The sequence below is a fragment of the Papio anubis genome, chromosome 6 (assembly GCF_008728515.1).
Source record: "Papio anubis isolate 15944 chromosome 6, Panubis1.0, whole genome shotgun sequence".
NCBI classification, from domain to species: Eukaryota; Metazoa; Chordata; class Mammalia; order Primates; family Cercopithecidae; genus Papio; species Papio anubis.
In genome coordinates, this window is record NC_044981.1 from 55,164,312 (window position 1) to 55,183,315 (window position 19,004).

General features: G+C 35.4%; 1 protein-coding gene across 33 annotated transcripts in view; it reads right to left on the minus strand.

Annotated features, from left to right (window-relative positions):
* The window catches only part of DST (dystonin), a 488,658-nt gene that overhangs the window by 161,609 nt on the left and 308,045 nt on the right, over positions 1–19,004 (minus strand). For 30 of the 33 annotated variants that reach the window (XM_021936750.2, XM_021936748.2, XM_021936745.2 and 27 more), the window contains 21 exons: positions 18,750–18,845; positions 18,529–18,656; positions 15,094–15,187; positions 14,630–14,784; positions 12,827–13,289; positions 12,613–12,741; positions 12,380–12,457; positions 12,134–12,295; positions 11,943–12,047; positions 9,214–9,309; positions 8,523–8,648; positions 7,736–7,888; positions 7,400–7,554; positions 7,068–7,194; positions 6,109–6,292; positions 5,136–5,293; positions 4,465–4,643; positions 3,542–3,680; positions 2,564–2,757; positions 1,301–1,463; positions 504–587 (listed from right to left, as the gene is read on the minus strand). In XM_021936750.2, the coding sequence (XP_021792442.2) occupies positions 504–587; positions 1,301–1,463; positions 2,564–2,757; positions 3,542–3,680; positions 4,465–4,643; positions 5,136–5,293; positions 6,109–6,292; positions 7,068–7,194; positions 7,400–7,554; positions 7,736–7,888; positions 8,523–8,648; positions 9,214–9,309; positions 11,943–12,047; positions 12,134–12,295; positions 12,380–12,457; positions 12,613–12,741; positions 12,827–13,289; positions 14,630–14,784; positions 15,094–15,187; positions 18,529–18,656; positions 18,750–18,845 (3,168 nt within the window). Of the gene's footprint in view, positions 1–503; positions 588–1,300; positions 1,464–2,563; positions 2,758–3,541; positions 3,681–4,464; positions 4,644–5,135; positions 5,294–6,108; positions 6,293–7,067; positions 7,195–7,399; positions 7,555–7,735; positions 7,889–8,522; positions 8,649–9,213; positions 9,310–11,942; positions 12,048–12,133; positions 12,296–12,379; positions 12,458–12,612; positions 12,742–12,826; positions 13,290–14,629; positions 14,785–15,093; positions 15,188–15,304; positions 17,552–18,528; positions 18,657–18,749; positions 18,846–19,004 lie in introns of those variants that run through there. The other 3 variants (XM_021936765.2, XM_021936773.2, XM_021936774.2) reach the window with 3 other exon arrangements.

The window sequence follows — 19,004 nt, forward strand, 5'->3', positions numbered from 1 at the left end:
GTCAGGTAATTTCCCAAGTCTGTTTGGAAGCTCATGGAAATACAGGTAACAATAGTGTAGCCCTATGCAGCCCCCCTTTCCCGGCTAAGCAATGGAACTATGGATCTGGAAGGCTAAAACTGAAAAGTTATCACTGATAACTTGAAAAGCATGAAAAATGTCCCCCTAAGTGAGAAAGTTAGAAGTTCTCCCATGAAATACCCTAACAATGTTAAAGAAGAAAGAAAGAGAGAAAAGTGATAAGAAACCAACTACAGAGCTAATTATTGTGGTGGCTGGGAGTGGCAGGGGTGTACACATGTGAGAGAGAAGAAGATGAATGAATTGGGGGGCTATCATGTGACTAATTTCACAAAGAATTATTAGATAAGTGTCAAAAAAATTCAAATGAAGATTCTTTTTAGTTTTTAACACTGAGTGAAATGACTTGCATGGCTTTGAAAGTACATGTAGAATCACATACCTGAATATTAAATTTTACTTAAGTGAATGAATCTTCCTACCTTCACTGTAGCTGAGTACTGTTCTGCATATTTTTGACACTCGTCCATTTTGCTCTGTTTCATTTCTATTTCAGACACCAACATCTATAAATATACACAGTTTAGAAGAAAAATGACAAGGAATTCAGCTATTCTACTACATAAGATGCTCAGTAACTAAGACATATCTATACCACTTCACGGTATAGCTCCTTAGCCCTTTGTACTTAATATGCAACTTGCTTTATGGGTAAATTACAAACTTCCAGATTAAGCCACAGAAGTGACCCACCCCATGTGGCTTTCAAAGCAGAAATTACTAAACTCCTTAGGAATTATCCAAAAGCAGACTCGATGCCCTTGGCCACCACCTATTCCTGAAAAAAAAAGAGCTATCTGTGACTGGCCCCTAAAGATAGAATAAAAATCGCAAAGCATTCAAACTTTCTGTCAAATGTGGTATTTAATTTTCCATAGATAACCATTTTTACTTATTTAGGAACCCAGAAAACTACTGTGGCCAGCAAAGTGTCAAAGAGATTTCTATACCTATGATTAAATAAATTATCATCAGGAATTTGAAAACTATCCCAACACTCTCCACTTTTGGATTACTCATGCTTTCAAAAACTACTTCCAAGAAATAAAAATAAGTCGTGTATGTAGGTTTGGGTTGCAAGATTTTAATATTTTTGATATACTCTCCACCTTCCTCTAAAGAGTTGGTGACTTTTTCATTTAACATAAGAAAGGAAGATGAGGAGCATGACTGACCAAATGCAAACATAACTTCAGTAGAGGGAGTTATTTTTACATACCTTCTGTTGATTCAACTGTGTGGCTAGGGTTTTACTATTTTCAGGCTGATTTTCCTGAATCTTTCTCTGAGTAGTTTCAACCTGCTGGATCCAATCATCTAAAGGGTGGTAAGTATCTCTGTAGTACTTCAGTGATTTGCCAATGCCCTCTAAGTCCCGTAACCTAAGAGAATAGTAACGGAATAGTCACAGTGTCCAACAATATCCATCAGGAGGGTGGAAGATGTAGAGATGGGAGAGACAAAATAACTGGACTGCAATGCACTAAGCACAAGAGGGGTATGTATAAAGAACTCAAGGCTGCAGCACCCTGAGACACACCTCCAAGGGCATTCCTTGTTGGCTTTGGGTTGAATATAAACATTCTGCTCCTTGAGTTGTGCAATTTAGTGACAGTGATTATTCTAAGAACAAGCCCAAGAGGCTAAAGCTAAAAAGCAAGAAAAGTGGAAACTTAACCATAATTATTATCAATTACAGTATCTTGAATAGTAAGGCTTGCATCAAATGGCAGTTCAGTTTTGAAATAACAATAAGGTAGTCCAATGAATGGTTCAACATGGTCTCAGAGAGTATTTTCCAGATGCTGTGATTACATACTTGTCTCTATGATTTTAAAAACTACCACATTAAACCTATGCATCATATTTGTTACAGAGGTAACACATATTTGAACATAATTTTATTTTTTGAGAATGGCACTGTATCATAAAAGCATTTTATTTGCATTAATATAAGCATGAAAATGAATGAGAAAGGATATAAATTCATTTATTTTAAGATGAACCCTAAAATCTTTTTTAATTCAGTAACTGAGGAAATGATTTTGACTTTCTTGTATCTTCAATTAAAATGAACATCAGGGCATTTCCATTTATTTACATTTCTTAAGTCCAGTATAGAAGCTACACACAGCCCTATCACATGTATGCTTCATGCTCTTACTAAGTCATGGTTATTTGAATATTATAAGTTGGTAATAATTAGAGAACTACATTGTTTTTTCCTTCAGAAAAGGCAAGCAGATTAACTACATAAATGCTAGAATATACGAATAGAAACAGAGTTGAAAACAATGCTTATTTTGAAGTTAAATGTCTTACTAAAGTCGTCCAAGAAAGAAAGAAATATGGCTAAGTGGAGGTATTGTAATTAACAAATTAACTATGGAAGTAAAAAACATAGCCTCATGTTTAGATTTTACTCATTTACCATAGATAGACATTAAATCTGTGCTAAAACTGAACAAAAATGGATACTAACCTGTTGTCAATCTGCACATGAACATTTTGCCACCTTTCAACTAATTGATCTGCTTTTTCTTTGTGCCAGTCAAAATCAAGGTCCCGTTCTTTATACGTTTTAAACATTTCATCACTGATGGCTTTAGCTTTCTGCAACTCATCCTCTAATGCATGGAATACCTGTCTCTTTTCATCTACTTCAGATCTCCATTGCTAAAATACATTAATTGGTAAAAGTTATAAAAATATACAAAATATACATTTTCATATACATATACTTTCATATATACATATACATATGTATATACTTTCATATACAAAATGTTACATTAGTTCAAACTTTATGAAATTTTCAATATTTGACTGTACTCTGATTTTTTAATGACAATTTTAAAGTTCAGCCTAATAAAATTTGTATATCAACAAAATAAAATATATTCCATAGGCAAGTTTGCTACCTCCAATAATAAAGTAAGTCTTTTTCATTGTCTGCTTTTAAGTGCCTACTAATCCCATTGTTAAAAAGGAATACATGCATTAAAAATCACTGACATAACTTTCAAAAATTGATTTGCAATAGTTTCAACACTTGCTAAAGAAATACATACAGATGAGTTGAACTACAAGTCTTTTTCCTTTCTCAGATTAACTTTTCTATTTACCTCCTTGATAGCTTAAATTAACTTCTTTTTTAGCAAGTTATCTATTACAAATAATTTAAATAATTTAATTTTTAGCTTCAACTCCTCTTCCTACCAACATGAATTGACTATCAAAAGCTACTGTCAAAAGGGTTCGAACTTCAAATGAGAACTCTCCTCAAGCTAAAATGATTGAACATACTTATTTAGAGTAAGCTGTGAGATCAGAGAGACACAAATGGAATAAATCCATTCAAAAATCCAAGATATTTAATGCTTGATGTTTGAAGATCTAAGTGCTAGAGAAATACCTGTAGAATATGATATTTAAAAATAGCCAAAAGTGAGTCTCATACCTTTAAAGTACTTATTAGATTCTCAATATTATTCTTGTCAGCTATAACTGCTTCTTCTTCACACAGTTTAGTTTCATAGAGTTTTACAAGGGCTTCTGCAGCTTGAGTGTTTTTTAACACCAAGTTAACAGTTTTTAACCTTAAAAAGGAAATTAAACAATAGCCACCTATTGTTAAATGTTTACTTTTGCATAATGTAGTCCTGAAGCACCATTATGACACATGACATAACATGTTCTTCACCTTGGAACACTGATACATTTACCATGAAACTAACATTTTTCTGGCTTTCTTCTTAATAGAGAGTATGTGCTCCAACCCATGCCCTGACCCACAAGTGGTATTCAGCAAGAGATTGCAACATAAGATGGTTTCTTTCTAACTTTATTTAAGTATGAGATGAAAATTCATTGGCTACAACTGCTGAGCTACCCAAATTACACGCAAAATGTGGGAGGACCATACATTACACGCTAATCTCTGAAGCACATCCACTATCAACATAGAGAAGTGTCATCACTCCATAAAAATAACGTATTTCCAGGCTGGAGTGCAGTGGCGCGATCCTGGCTCACTGCAACCTCCACCTCCCAGATTCAAGCAATTCTCCTGCCACAGCTTCCTAAGTACCTGGGACTACAGATGCCTACCACCATGCCTGGCTAACTTTTGTATTTTTAATAGAGATGAGGTTTCACCATGTTGGCCAGGCTGGTCCCAAACTCCTGACCTCAGGTGATCCACCCGCCTTGGCTTCCCAAAGTGCTGGGATTACAGGCATGAGCCACCGCGCCCAGCCAATAATGTATTTCTTAAGACAAAATAAAATGTAATATTTATATTAATAAAAATAAAATTTTAAATTAATAGTAAATAAAAATGAGAGTTGTATGAAGCAATTTATTGAGATAGCAGTTACATACTTATCTATGTAAGTGGAAGACATAGAATAGACTTGGTTCATGTTCTGAAGGACCACATTAAGTTCCGATCGTAGGGTAGGGACTGATGAAGAGGCCGCTGCTTGACTGAAAAACTCCTCACACTTATTTGTGATAGTTCCCAAATCATCCTTAAGTCGTTCCAGCTCTTTCTTTAGTTTCTATAGAACAGAGAACAAACAAAGGTATCAGGCCATCACCTATGATTAGGTGTTTTTCTTAAACTAGTTTAAAAACACACATTTCACATTAAGACCAATGACTTAGAAATATACATATTCTTTGCTTTTTATCAAAGAAACCACGCCATGGCATTCAAGTTTTACAATCAATAATTCCCTTACTGCTCATCTCCTTAGGCTCAACATCTAACTTAGTACTTTTGCACACAGCAGGTGTATAATGACTTTTATTACAAGTCCTTATGTCCTTCATCACAATGAAGGTGAGTGTGTACATATTCTCATGTTTACCTGAGTCAGAGGTAGACTGAATCCTAGTTTATAATCAGCAATAATTACATAATCAGACCTCACCTCACACTAGACTGGCTAGTGTGAGTGTACAAAACTGAACATTAAGAAGTCACAAGAGATGATACATAAGGTCATTAAGAGAGTTAGTTTTTTTCCCAACATATTTATAGCTCTCACCTCTTGTTCTGTGATTCTGAACACACTTTCATGCAAATCATCTCTTTCCAGGGGAGTTCGAATCTGTCTAATCAGCCGATCTTCACAGTTCTCTAACCTAAGTCTAATGTTTCGAACTTCAGAGATGTAGAGATTATAAACTGACTCCTCTTGCTCCTCTGTGAAAATAAATATAATGTTTAGAAAATACCTTGTTTTCTATCTCTTAGAAGCTTCTGTTTATGTTTTAATATGACAACTTTGTTATTACTGGGACATAGCTAGTCAAGCGAATGGTTCCTGTTTTCATCACAAACCCATTCTAAAGGTATAAATCTTAAAACATAAATCTTAAAATTTAAGAAGAATTAATAAAATTTCCCAAATGCCATTTGAAGTACCAATTTCTGATTGATTAAATGCTGTCCAAAGTAATATGTTGCTATTTTACGTTCACAAGAATGTGAATTATATTAGCTACAGATTAATTACAAAAATCAAATAAAAATCCTTAAAAGTAAAAAGTAGGTGAACAACATTCAATGTTTAAGATTTTTTTAAAATAGAATATTACTAATAAAATTGTCTCTAAAATCAAAAAAGTTCAAAATAAAATCTTTATCTAACAAAAGTTAACTAGGCAAAAACCTTTTGCTTTAATCCTTGTATAAAACCCAAGTTTGGTAAGTGGGAAAATAATTGAATCTTTTCTGAAACTGAAGGATTGCAAAATAGTGAAAATGATGAAAAGTAAGAATTTGTTGTTTGTCCAATCAGTTGGTTGGCACCTTTTATTAATTCATCATTTGGAAACAAATAAATCCCTTCTTGAGTCTTCCTACCTCAAACATGCTTTTACTGTTCCAGAAATTGTGTCTACATATGATAGGCTGAGTGATACTATATAACTAAGATTGAGATTCTCATTGAGAGCAAACATTAGCCAGAACTAAACACCTATGGGGAAAAAAAGACGGGGATCCCCATGCTTTACCTCTTTCTGCAGACTTAAGAAGTTCTTGATAATACTGCTTACATACATTAACCTCCTTTTCCAGTTGTGTTATATCTGAGCCTGAAAAGATTTGGGACTCCTGGCTATCTTCCAGAAAATCTTCAAAACGAGATTGTAGATTACTTAGAACTTGCTGATGTTCACCAGGTAGCATTGTCTTTATCTAAAGAAGACCAAAGACTCATGTAATTCATTCTATTACTAACAGATTTGAATGGGATACACTTCAAATTGGTTGTATGGTATATGCCAATCTAAACGAATAATCATAAATAGAAACATTTGAAATTGACTGTCTTTTTCATTAACAATTTTAATTTTTTTTTTTCTTTTGAGACGGAGTTTCGCTCTTGTTGCCCAGACTGCAATGGCGCAATCTCGGCTCACTACAACCTCCCCCTCCCAGGTTCAAACAATTCTTTTGCCTCAGCCTCCAGAGTAGCTAAGATTACAGGTATGCGCCACCACACCTAGCTAATTTTGTATTTTTAGTAGAGACAGGGTTTCTCCACATTGGTCAGGCTGGTCTCGAACTCCAGACCTCTCAGGTGATCCGCCCAACTCGGCCTCCCAAAGTCCTGGGATTACAGGCATGAGCCACCACACCCAGCCAACAATTTTAACAACAAAGAAAAACAAGTCTACAAAACTCAATAAATGAAATCAACTGTACCCATCATTGTATATCCAACAACTACATTCTGTCTCCCTATCTCACAGTAAGCACTGAATGAAATTCATGATTTCCGGATTTCCTCAATTCTTAAAAAGTGCTTTATATGCTGTGGGCATATAACAAATATTCACTGAATAAATGAATATTAGCATGGATTTGCCGGACTCCATCCTATTCTACAGCAAACACAAACACCACCACACATATGAAAAGGCACGCACATTTTTGGACATATTGGGTTAACATATAGATTCATACTTACTGAAGCCACATTGCTGGCTCGAATTCTATCAATTTCATTGATGAGATAATGCCAGGATACTACACTCTTCATGTTTATGTGAGACTCATGCCAAAGAGTCAGGACATTCTGATACTGTTGCTCAATTCTGAAATACATGAAAAAGAACTTAGATTAATCTTTTTACTCCCTCTGAAAACACACTGCAATTTTTCTTTCTGTGTGAAATATTCCATGTTTATTAGTTCTAGAGACTTCTAATCCTGTGGGGCGTTGACAAAGTATTAATTGTTTCTTCAACCTTCAGAGAGCCCCCAAAACTAGATCAATGTTTTCAGCTAATATATACAAACCTGTTGGCAAAGTCCACCGCTTCTTTGTTTGGCGGAGGAACGGTGAAGCACACAGATGGGACCATAGCCTCGTTCCCAGTAGGACTAATGACCTTCCATTTAGCACGATGAGAGTTATTCGCCAAAACACATTCATCATCTTTGTAAATGGTTATCTGGTTTTAAATAAAGAGCAGAGTAACTCAATGAGGTCACTGTTAACTGTTTTCCATACTCAATCCTGGGATTTTTTTTGTTTTATGAGGGGGGAAATCATCACTAGTTAGCAATATGATCTCATTTACAAAATATATGAATAATGACAGAAACTGGTCTGTTTCTAGGAGTTGCAAGTACCTCAATTTGTCTGTAGTCACAGATAGCTTTGATTGGAATAGAAGTTTTGAGTGGACAGTCAGAATTCCTTGGCTTCAGTTGAATTACTGTTTTTGCTTTTCCCATTAGGCTTGCTATAGTGCTTTTGTACTGCAGAAGTTCTTCTTTCTCTTCCTAGGTAATAAATACAGTGAATTTTAAGAAGTAAAAGACTTGTACTCTCCATGCCTTCAGCACTTCACACAAATTAAACTTCATCAGAAAAGTCTTCTCTGACTACCTAGTCTAAATTTTCCATCATTCCCCCTCCACCCTGTCTTGTATCCCTCTTCCTTTCTTTGGTTTCTTTGGTTTTCTTTTTCTTCTTTGACATTTACGCTACCTAACATATTATATAAATTTTACTTATTTATCCTATTTATTGTCTAACTCCCTCTCTAGCATGTAAGCACAATGGTAGAGATTCTTGTCTGCTTTGTTCACTGCTGTAGCTCTAGAACCTAAAACAGTGCCCAGGATATATTAAGAACTTAAAAAGTATTTGCAGAATGAATGACTAAACACACACGTGCACACACACACACACACACCCCACTATAAAACCATCTTAAAATATCAAAGCTATCACTTAAAAAAACACTTTTGTTGTATTTGTTGCCAAAAGAATACTAAAACTGAATGTGCAAATGTGTAATTGAATTAGTGGGAAATATCAAGAGTGCCAATAAAATACAAAGTTCTGCTCATATAAAACACTAATCTAATCACTTATGCATACTTATAAAATGCATAGGTTTTGTATTAGTACCATTGATTCCTGAACAAGGTCTTCTAGCTTGTGAATGCTGCTTGATCTATCACAGCTGTACTTCCGCTGAATGGCATCTTTTAGATTCCTTAGGTAATCAGTAGCTTCTTTGGCATCATTGAAAAACTAAGGAAAGAAGAAACCTGGCAGTTAAAGTATGTTAAATACCAGCAAAGCACACAGCTGTCACCCTCCAAAACCAAGGTCCTATGTGTACCCCTCATAAGTGAGAACAGAATAAAAGCACAAGATAGCTTAATAGTCACATCCTTCCTTGGACCAAAGAATAACCCTTGAAGTTGAATAGTGTCCAAAGCTTATGTGTATATGATGTTTTGACTCTCTATTATTTTGACTGAAGGTCTGTTTTAAATTAGGATTTAAACAATTTTTAAGTAGGAGTGAAATTCCAAGAATACTTTAAAACTTCTACGATTTTAGAAGTTCAGCAGTTATAGATGGTTGATTCTCTATATGAAAACAGTTCCTAAATAAGAGACACATTTGTAGAGTAGAATAAAGATTTTAGGATATCTTAAGAGATTTTTAAAGGATTCTTGCATTAACAGAATACTTCAATCTATCTCATAGGACATAAAACCAACTCTTCCAGCCTACAAAGGAAACAGTTCACATTATATATATATATGGAAGTTATGATTTTATTGAAGTTATGATTCTACTCACATACCTCGAAATATGCAGTGTTCTCCTTTATGTGCTGCTCCACACACTGGCAGAGCTGTAAGATCCAGCTCCACTGCGTCTGCATTGCTGCTCTGTAGGCCTTAGAGATAAAATAGAGCCATCATAACTAACTGGAGAGAAACAAGGCACACACACCTTTTGATACTAATGCTTCTAAATGCTAACTCCACTATCTAAATAGATGACCAATTGTTTTGGCAGAATAAGACTTGAAAATCAAGGCAGTGACTGGGCATAGTGGCTCATGCCTGTAGTCCCAACACTTTGGGAGGCCGAGGCAGGCGGATCACCTGAGGTCCGGAGTTCAAGACCAGCCTGGCCAACATGGTGAAATCCTGTCTCTACTAAAAATACAAAAATTAGCCAGGTGTGGTGGCACATGCCTGTAATCCCAGCTACTCGGGAGGCAAGGCAGGAGAATTGCCTGAACCCACGAGGTGGAGGTTACAGTAAGCCAAGATTGCGCCACTGCACTCCAGCCTGGGGAACAAGAGTGAAACTCCATCTCAAAAAGAAAAAAAGAAAAAAAGAAAATCAGGGCAGCACAATTTTCCTCCTATCTAAGTCTTCTCACTTATACAAAGTCAGTCCTAAAGTTAAAATACAAATTTTTAAACCACGCAAGTTGATTTATTTTCAATTTTAAGCTTCTTGAAATTTCTTCTTAAAATATAAGAAAAAAATTAACTCTTGCTACGGGAAAAAAAATATTTAAAAACTAAAATAAATGCAAGCTATCCCTCTTATTTACAAAACCAACGCTTGACTCCTTTGCCACCAGCTCTTACATCTGCTTTGTGAAATCCTCTGGTATGTTTTCTTTTGTGGCACATTCACCTCTCCTTTCTCTGAATTTTTATGGTGCTAGATCATAAAACATACCTTCTAACACAGAAATACATGGTTATGTAGTTTTCTCTTTGTTTCTGCTGGGGTAAGGTTTGGGGAGGGTGGAAAAGGAAATGTGTGTACTCCCAAATCAGTGTAATTCTGAAATTATAATGATGAAAATACTAGGAATTTTTATTTTTATTTTAAAAATGTGTTTCTTGAACTTTAATTCAATACAGAGTGTATCTTTCATGTAAACAATATTGTAGAAAGGATACCTACTTCCTTAAGGAAACATGAAATATTCTTTTCTATTTAAGGTGCAATTCACTGATTTCCAGAAGAGGGCACTCGAGATGTTTTGATGACTTTTAAGTAAGCCTGTCATTTTTCCTCCTTTTGGAAAAGCTCATTCCTGCTGAGCTATAGTTAGGCAGCGTTTCCAAATGGAATGTATGATGCAGCATTGAAAATCTGGCAACATATCATGATCATATTCTACCTCAAATTAAGCTACTTTCAGTAAATTGGCTAGAAAACATGTATCATATATTCTTTTTTCATATAAAACATGAAACAGTATTGATAATTAACTAAATATTATCCATATACCCAAACAAGACACTGGATAGGCCAATGGGATCATAAAGATGACCAAGGTTTCATTTTACTTAAGAAATTTTTCATTAATTAAATTATAATTTCTACATAAAAGTGATCAGAGTGACATTCACATGTTCCATTCCCATCAAAATTCTTGGCCCATAATCGTATTTCCTAACAGTTTTCATCTCTCTACCCTAAGAAATACTCTCTCTTTTTAGTTTATTAGTGTACAAAACTACATACCAGGCCCTCCATTATTCTACTTTCCTTTCCCAAAAGGTTCCCTACTCTTCTACGTTTTTAACATTCATATGTGACATTTCATGTAGACACAAAACTGTATTTTATATAAAAGATCATACATACATCCCTAAAACTTCCTGATGGGCCTAGAATTATACTAATATTTTGAGTTATTATGATTTCAGCGAACCTATCAGATTCCTTTTCTCAATTGTGAGTTTGAAGCATGACAACTTTCAGAACAAGCATCATTTTTTTTCCTCTGGCAAAATATCACATCTGACTGCCTATGAATGACAATTCCTAAGCCCATGTGTGACAATCCCTACTTTCTTACATAACCCCCCATCCTCCATTCAGAAAGTCACTAACTCTGTCTAATATACAATTTAAAACATTGTTCCAACTGCACAGGCAACCTGATAAATCCCATCTCAATTTTCCACTTCTGAATTTGAAATGTTCACTGCACATTATAAAGCCTTGTCACGATGCTGTCCCAATACACCTCACAAAACCAGAGCATAAATGAAAGTAGTAAACTGAATCATAACAGCTGGTATTTTTTTGAGAACACATAATGTACCAAAAACTATACTAAGCAATAAGAGTAAATTATTTCCTTCTTATTCTCATCACAACTCTATGGATTAGAGGTAATTTCTCCCATTTTTGGTAGGAAAATGAGGCTCGGCAAGACTATGTCACTTGTGCAATGTTACACAATCAGAAATAAATAATATGGTAATGCTTATATAGAGAAGGTATACATATAAAGGTATTTATATTTACAGTAATACATCTTCTCAGCCACAGAGACTGACAAGGGTACTTTTATTCTAAGTGATGGGTGACATACTTAGAGCCAGAGAACAGAAGGCAGTCAGTACAATTTGTCAGAAACATTATTTTTGAGCCAGGTTTTAATAAAAGTTAGATGGTTTGTAATTTTCAACTGCTCAGCAATAAAAGAATCTGAAGGGAAATAATCATATCAATATTCAACCAACACCATTACACTGTCCAGCTTACCTCAATAGTTAACCGGGCTGGATGGTTTTCTAGAAGTAGCTGCTCTGCTATCTCTTGAACTGATTTAATATTTTCTTCCTTTTGATCAAGTTCTCTCATTAACTCCTTCAAGAAACAATTAAGAAGTGTGTTAGAAAAATATATAAACCTAAAATGCAACCCTAGTATGCAAGTACAAAGGGTGTACTTACAGCATGATAATCTTTTTTCCTAGCTACATTGGTGTTTCTCTCACTCCAGTCATAAGCAACTTCCTCCTCTTCTTTTTCATTCAACCAAATAAGTTCATTAGTCGCACGACTTACAAAATTATGGAGTGTATCAAGGTGCCGTTCCTGATTCCTGGATGTATTCTTTAGTAAGGAAAATCATCATAAGAATCATGTTTTTGCCAAATACAGATAAGGGAAACAGAAGTTTTTTAAAAAAAAACTTACCAAGAGTTTTGCATACTGACTCTCTAATCTGTGCAACTTTTCTGCATAAGTCAGTTTAAGAGGTGCTGTCATTTGAATCTATAACATGAGATTAAAAAGACACTCCAGTTAGGAATCTGAAGGAATTCTGACTCACACTTAATGTATCTATTATTGATTTACAGGGTCTTTATGTAAAAAGCAAAACAAGAGTAAACTAAAACAAAATATATACAAATTTTAAATTCACATACCTCACTGATTTTAGCTTCTTTGAGGCTAGATTCAAATTCTTCAATAGCTCTATGAACATTTTTATGATTTTCTAAATGGCTTTCAACACTTGGCAAATCTGAGCCCCATTCAGTGCGGTCCAGTTGTACCTTCAAACAGTAAAATACTAAGTTTAGAAAAGAAATTGCTAACAATAAAGACGGAAACACTCAGGTAAAGTAAACTCTGTTTTACCTGCATCTCTTCAACCCAGTTCAAAAGATCCTGAACAAATTTCATGTTGATTTCCTCTTCTGTTAAATTTTGATCTAGCAAAGAAGACTTTAGAAGGGGTTTTCGGATCTGCATCAACTTCAGAGTTTGCAATGAATTTGGCTCTACTCCTGAACTGAAATTTGGAACTGATCCTGATGGGAAACCAGGTGTATAAGCTGGAGTGACAGATGGAGTCAGGCGGGAAGTCATCCCTGATGACAGGCCAGAAGTCATACTAGAAGAGGTTAGGGAAGGTGTTAAACTCTGGGTCAGCCCTGAGGTGAGACTAGGGTGTAAGGTCTGCGCAAATCCTGAGTTTAAACTTTGAGTGATTCCTGATATCATGAGCTTTGTCTGTTCTGTTGTCAGCATGCGTCCTTTGCTGTACACAGAAGAACATTCGTTTCTTAAGGCCATAATTTCATCACGCAGTTTTGCAACCCTGAAAAGAAAATCCAAAGGGATAAGGTGAAATACAAAAGGCACTTGTCAAAGAGTGAACTCTAATGTAAATTATAGGCTTTAGTTAATAATGATGTATCAATATTGGCTTATCAGTTTTAGCAAATGTGCCACACTAATGCAAGACGTAAATAACAGGGGAAGAGGGAGGTATAAGGGAGCATATGGGAACTCTGTATTCTTCACTCAATTTTTCAGTATGCCAAAACTGCTCAAAAATATAAACAAGAAAAACGAGGAGATAATTGTAGTTATATTGGTAAAATTTTGCATCATGATTTTTTTCAATGAGCACTGTACTATGAGGACTTTCAATCTTATTTGTCTTTATAACTATCATTTATAATGAATACAATTACTATAGCATATGATCATTTTTACATTTACGTATATATTTTTCATATTTAGAATTACTATAGATTCCTAAAGGTGAAATTACCGGGTCAAAGGATCATTTAAAATTTTTGCATTTATAAATTCATACTCACACACACAGAAAGAGAGAGAGAAAGAGAGAGAGAAACTATAGCCTGAAATATTCCATACCTACCCCCGAACACACACTTCTCAGTGATAAAGGTTTTCATACACATATTTTCTTTCAAGATTTTGTTATGAACATTTTCATAATAGGATAAACCGAAAACTAAAAAGCTGAATTAAAAATGACACTTTTTGGCCAGGCACGGAGGCGCATGCCTATAATCCCAGCATTTTGGGAGGCCAAGGCAGGTGGATCACTTAAGGTCAGGAGTACAAGACCAGCCTGGCGAACACAGTGAAATCCCGTCTCCACTAAAAATACAAAAAATTAGCCAGGCATGGTGGTGGGTGCCTGTAATCCCAGCTACTAGGGAGACTGAAACACGAGAATCACCTGAAGCCAGGAGGCAGAGGTTGCAGTGAGCCGAGATCGTACCACTGCACTCCAGCCTGGGTGACAGAGCAAAACTGCATCTCAAAAAAAAAAAAAAAAAAAAGACACTGTCTTATATTTTTTCTCTTTCAAACATCCCATGAATACTTTAAATATATGTAAATGTATGTATGTAACATACATACATCTAGTGTATTCATTTTAATGAGTTAGCTCCTGCAGCAGTATTATATGTACCATAAAATATTTTTTCTATTGCTAATCTTTAAAAAACAAATATCTACTTAAACACCAAAATATACAAAAATGTGACACATATTTTCAACTAAAAAAGAGCAAAGAAATATATTTCATAAAATTTTCATATTCTACATTCCTATTTCAAATGCCCATGAAACAGTTATACAAAAAAAGGACAGAGAAAGAATAAGTAGCACTCTTACCTCTGTACCAATTGATCTGCCTGGTAGTATTTTCCATCAATAAGAATCTGTACATCAATTACATGCTGGCGTAAAAGGTTCTCACATTCAAGTATATACCCGGCAATTTCTGCTTCATTCTGAAACTGCACTCCTGATTCTAATCTTTTAGAATCCTGTATTTTAGAAGAACGCAGTATTAATTCTGTGAAACAAGTTTAAAAACGACCTCAAATATAAAACATCAAATATTGGAACAGAAGCCTACTTGGGCTTTCTTTAGTTTTCCTTGTTGGTTCAAAAACATGTTTTCCCTCTTCTTGTCTCTCAGAGAGCAAACACCAATCACAATCTTTAACAAACTTTAAGTTTCAGTGGAGAATAGTATCAAGAATCAACCAAACATTATGCAAAAGTTTTAGTTCATCCAAACGCACAGTGAATCCTCTACACCACAACTTCAATGGCTCTTAAAATTAACTTACAGACTGAAGAGCATTTCGAGCAAGTATTAGTTTGTCTTCACAGATGACACTGTCCCTCTGAACTCGGTGGGCAATCTGTTGCAACATTTCTAACCTAAAAGATGAGACAAAATAAAATAAAGCTTTTCCCTTTGAAGTCAAAGAGCTCGCCATTCCTGAAAAGTGCTGCCCGTCAAAAAGTAAACACAATCCCACACCAATGATTCAATACCTGCGTCCATCAAAGGATTCATTGCCGAAGCTAATGCAAGAGTTGATCAGTGTTGGACCATAATGAACCGAGAGAAGATTTTCATTCGAATCAAGACTGGTTCGAGTGCTGGTAGTGTTACTAAACACAGAATCACTGCTACGGTAACTATAACTACTACTGTGCATTTTTATTCCTGAAACTATGTTCTTTCTTTGATCATTCAAAGTAGACTGAAAGGTAGGAGGTCTGGAAAAAGCTCTACTTCTAACGGTGAAAAGTGGCAGCTGAATATTACAGCTTTTAATGGCTCCTTAAATATGCTTCAACATGCATATGCAACACACAGCAAATAATATGCTGATAACTATTCAAAAGAATCTAGCCTAAAGCCATTCGCTTGCTAGCTGAGGTTTGCCTTTTGTAGCTTGTATTAAAATCCTACAAGTATGAACAAAGCAGGCAGATTGGGCGTCACTGCAAAGGATATGCCAAATATTTGCACTAAGAGTCATCCAATTGCAACCACCTAAAAAACAACTCAGATGCCTCACAGATGTCCAGGATAACTAGTAAAGATTATTCTGGCAATACCAATCATTAGCTAAAAGAACACAAATATCCAGTCATAGTCTGACTTCTGAAAAGACCAGGTCTGTGCTGAATAATGTAAGGAAGGCAAACAGCTAGAAATTATGAAGTACCTATAAACAAATGAATTTGATAAGAAGAAAGCACACTTCCATTTTAACCACCATGTCATTTGTTTATTAGGTTAAATTAATGAAAAAATATCAATTTACTTTTCTTTATATGACATGCTCCCAGTAATGTTACTTCTAAACCTTCTATAAAGTGCCAAGTAGAATACTGAAGCAATGCTTACAAATTTGTCTGTGCTTGTTTTTCCATTCTATAGGGTATTACATGGCATAAGAACGCTGACTCTTTTCCATTTGTTTTTCATACACTTCCATGCCACATAGCTATTATTCGCAATACATAGACAATGCCAAAAAACTTGCATGAAGAAACATGAAGGCATTTATCCAACCAGGCTCCTAAATATTTTCCTACCTCCAATAACACTGTTACTTCTCCACTCTAAGAATAGATATTTTTCTTTTCAGGGATCAAGAAAGGGGAAACTTGAGAGTGACACATCAATCGCTTCTCAGCCTATTGGCTAAGATCAAGTGTGAGAGTACCACATCAAATACAGTGAGTGAACAGAACAGCTCAAAACAATAACAGTGGCACCTAGCATTTATTAATTATTATGTGCAATAAATTAATCATTTTAGATACATAACTCATCTCATAACCACCCAATGTAGTAGGCACTATTACATCCTGTTTACAAATGAGGAAACCGAGGCTTAAACAGTTGAATTTGTCTAAGATCATACAACTTTGCAGGCTGAGCTAATAATCTAATTTAAAATTGAGTGGCTTCTAGGCCCTGAACTCTCAACCACTCTCTGCTTTCTTTTATGAACATATCTTAAAATTCAGCTACTGTTCTGATGCCTAAAAATCTACTCTGTATCCTCTGGAATACTTCTCCATTATTTCAAATGATTAATGTAGTATCTCATTTTAATCACCCAGAATTACCTCTTCCGTAAAAGCTGCATCCTGTATATTTTTGGCTTGTTTTGGTTTTAATAATCCAGTTACGTACACATATTACACTTTAACATAAATGTAATCAGTAATTTAATAAAGGACTGACATGTTAGACTTGCTCTCATATATTTATTTTATGCATTATTTCACAATGTTGAATCTTGAAGTCAACGTATAAGGCACAGAGAACATGACAATACTGAGCACCTCTAATGTGTGTCAGGCGCTGTGTAAAGCATTGGCAATGCAAGGGACAGAAAAAAACAAGGGTTTCTCTCCACATTTTTTGGAGGTCATATCTGTGGAACAGGCAAGCCTTAAGCAATAACAGAAATAAATATAAAAATATAACCAAGATAAGCACTATGAAGGAGCAATACATGTAAACATGAGAATTTTAAGCAAGATATCTGAACTAGCCTAGGAAACTATGGAAAGTTTCTTGAGAAAGTAATGTTGGAGCTGAGATCTGAGAATGTTTAGGTGTAAAGCAGCCAGTGTAGCTGCTGTGCAGAGAGCAAAGGGGCTGGAAAGGTGTGTCTGACCACACAGGCCTTACCCTGTAATATGGTTTGCCTGCGTCCCCACCCAAATCTCACCTTGAATTGTAATAATCCTCATATGTCAAGGGTGGGGTCAGGTGGAGATAATTGAATCATGGGGGCGATTTCCCCCATACTGTTCTCATAGTAGTGAATAAGTCTTATGAGATCTGATGATTTTATAAATGGGAGTTCCCCTGCACAAGCTCTTGCCTGCTGACATGTAAGATGTGACTTTGCTCCTCATTCGCCTTCCACCATGATTGTGAGGCCTCTCCAGCCATATGGAACTGTGAGTCAATTAAAGCTCTTTACTTTATAAATTACCCAGTCTCGGACATGTCTTTATTAGCACCATGAGAATGGACTAATACACCCTACAAGGTCTAGGTCCTATAGACATCATGGCTAATGAGGAACACAGATCACAATACCCAGGTACCAGGTTAAGACTGTAACGGAGACAAATTCATCCAACAAACATTTCCTGAAGATTAAATGGTACCTTCCGAGGCAACTGGGTATAGTGAGAGACAAAATGACAAAGAGCTAGTGATGATTTCATGGAGTAAACGCACTTGTAGAAGTGTGGCAGAAAGGGAACCTGAACTAACATTTATTGAGTGTGTTCTAGACGCCATCCATCACCCTTTAAATGAAGGCAAGCTAGATTTTGGTTTCCACTGCCCCTTGGAAAGAGAACTACAGCAAAAAATGTAATAAGAAATAAAATCAGTTCATTGTTGACCTATAAGCTTTTAGATCCAGGCCCTGGTGACTTAAGGTCAATATGAGAAATCACAAGTAATTTTGACTGGTTTTAAAACTGTAAAGCCTTATTAGATGAGACTTCACATACCAATCCAGCCTAGCAGGTCATTTATATACATATTACTTCACTGACTGACTCCTTAAAATCTCTTAGAAAAGTTTCTAGATAAGAAAATGGAGGATCAGAAAGATTAAGTGACTTATCCAAGACCACGTAAACAGAGGTGTAACTTAAGTTCTTTCACAAGAACACAGAGGCCCCTCTGCACTTGATATTCATGGCAGAAAACACCTCTGGCCTACCTTTCTACTTCTGGACGAAGTGCCTTCTCTCTCTCAAGCATGGCAATAATGAGTTTCCCCCACTCTTTTTCTATGTCATTTGGATGATAACCTTGAAGGAGCTTGATGCGTCCAAATTCTATCCAAATCTTGAGAAAACAAAAAACTTTAATGTGAAGCAAAAATAAAAACAAAACAAATCAAAGATTATGCTTGACAATATAAAGCAAATCTGAGCTTACCTCTAATAATTTATATAGGCGTTTAATTTTTGATTTTTCTGTCTCCTTTGGTGGAATTTCTGTTTCTTTAAACTGTAAATACTGATTATAAAGTGCCTAAAATAAAAAGGACAATTAAGGACCAAACTTAAAAGATCTGTTTTCATTATCTCACTAAGTCACCATTTCAAGTGTTATGTACTGTATCATATGCAGTCAATGGAATTCCTTTGTTAAACTGACACTCAAAGACAATACCAATTTCTAGCCAGTTGG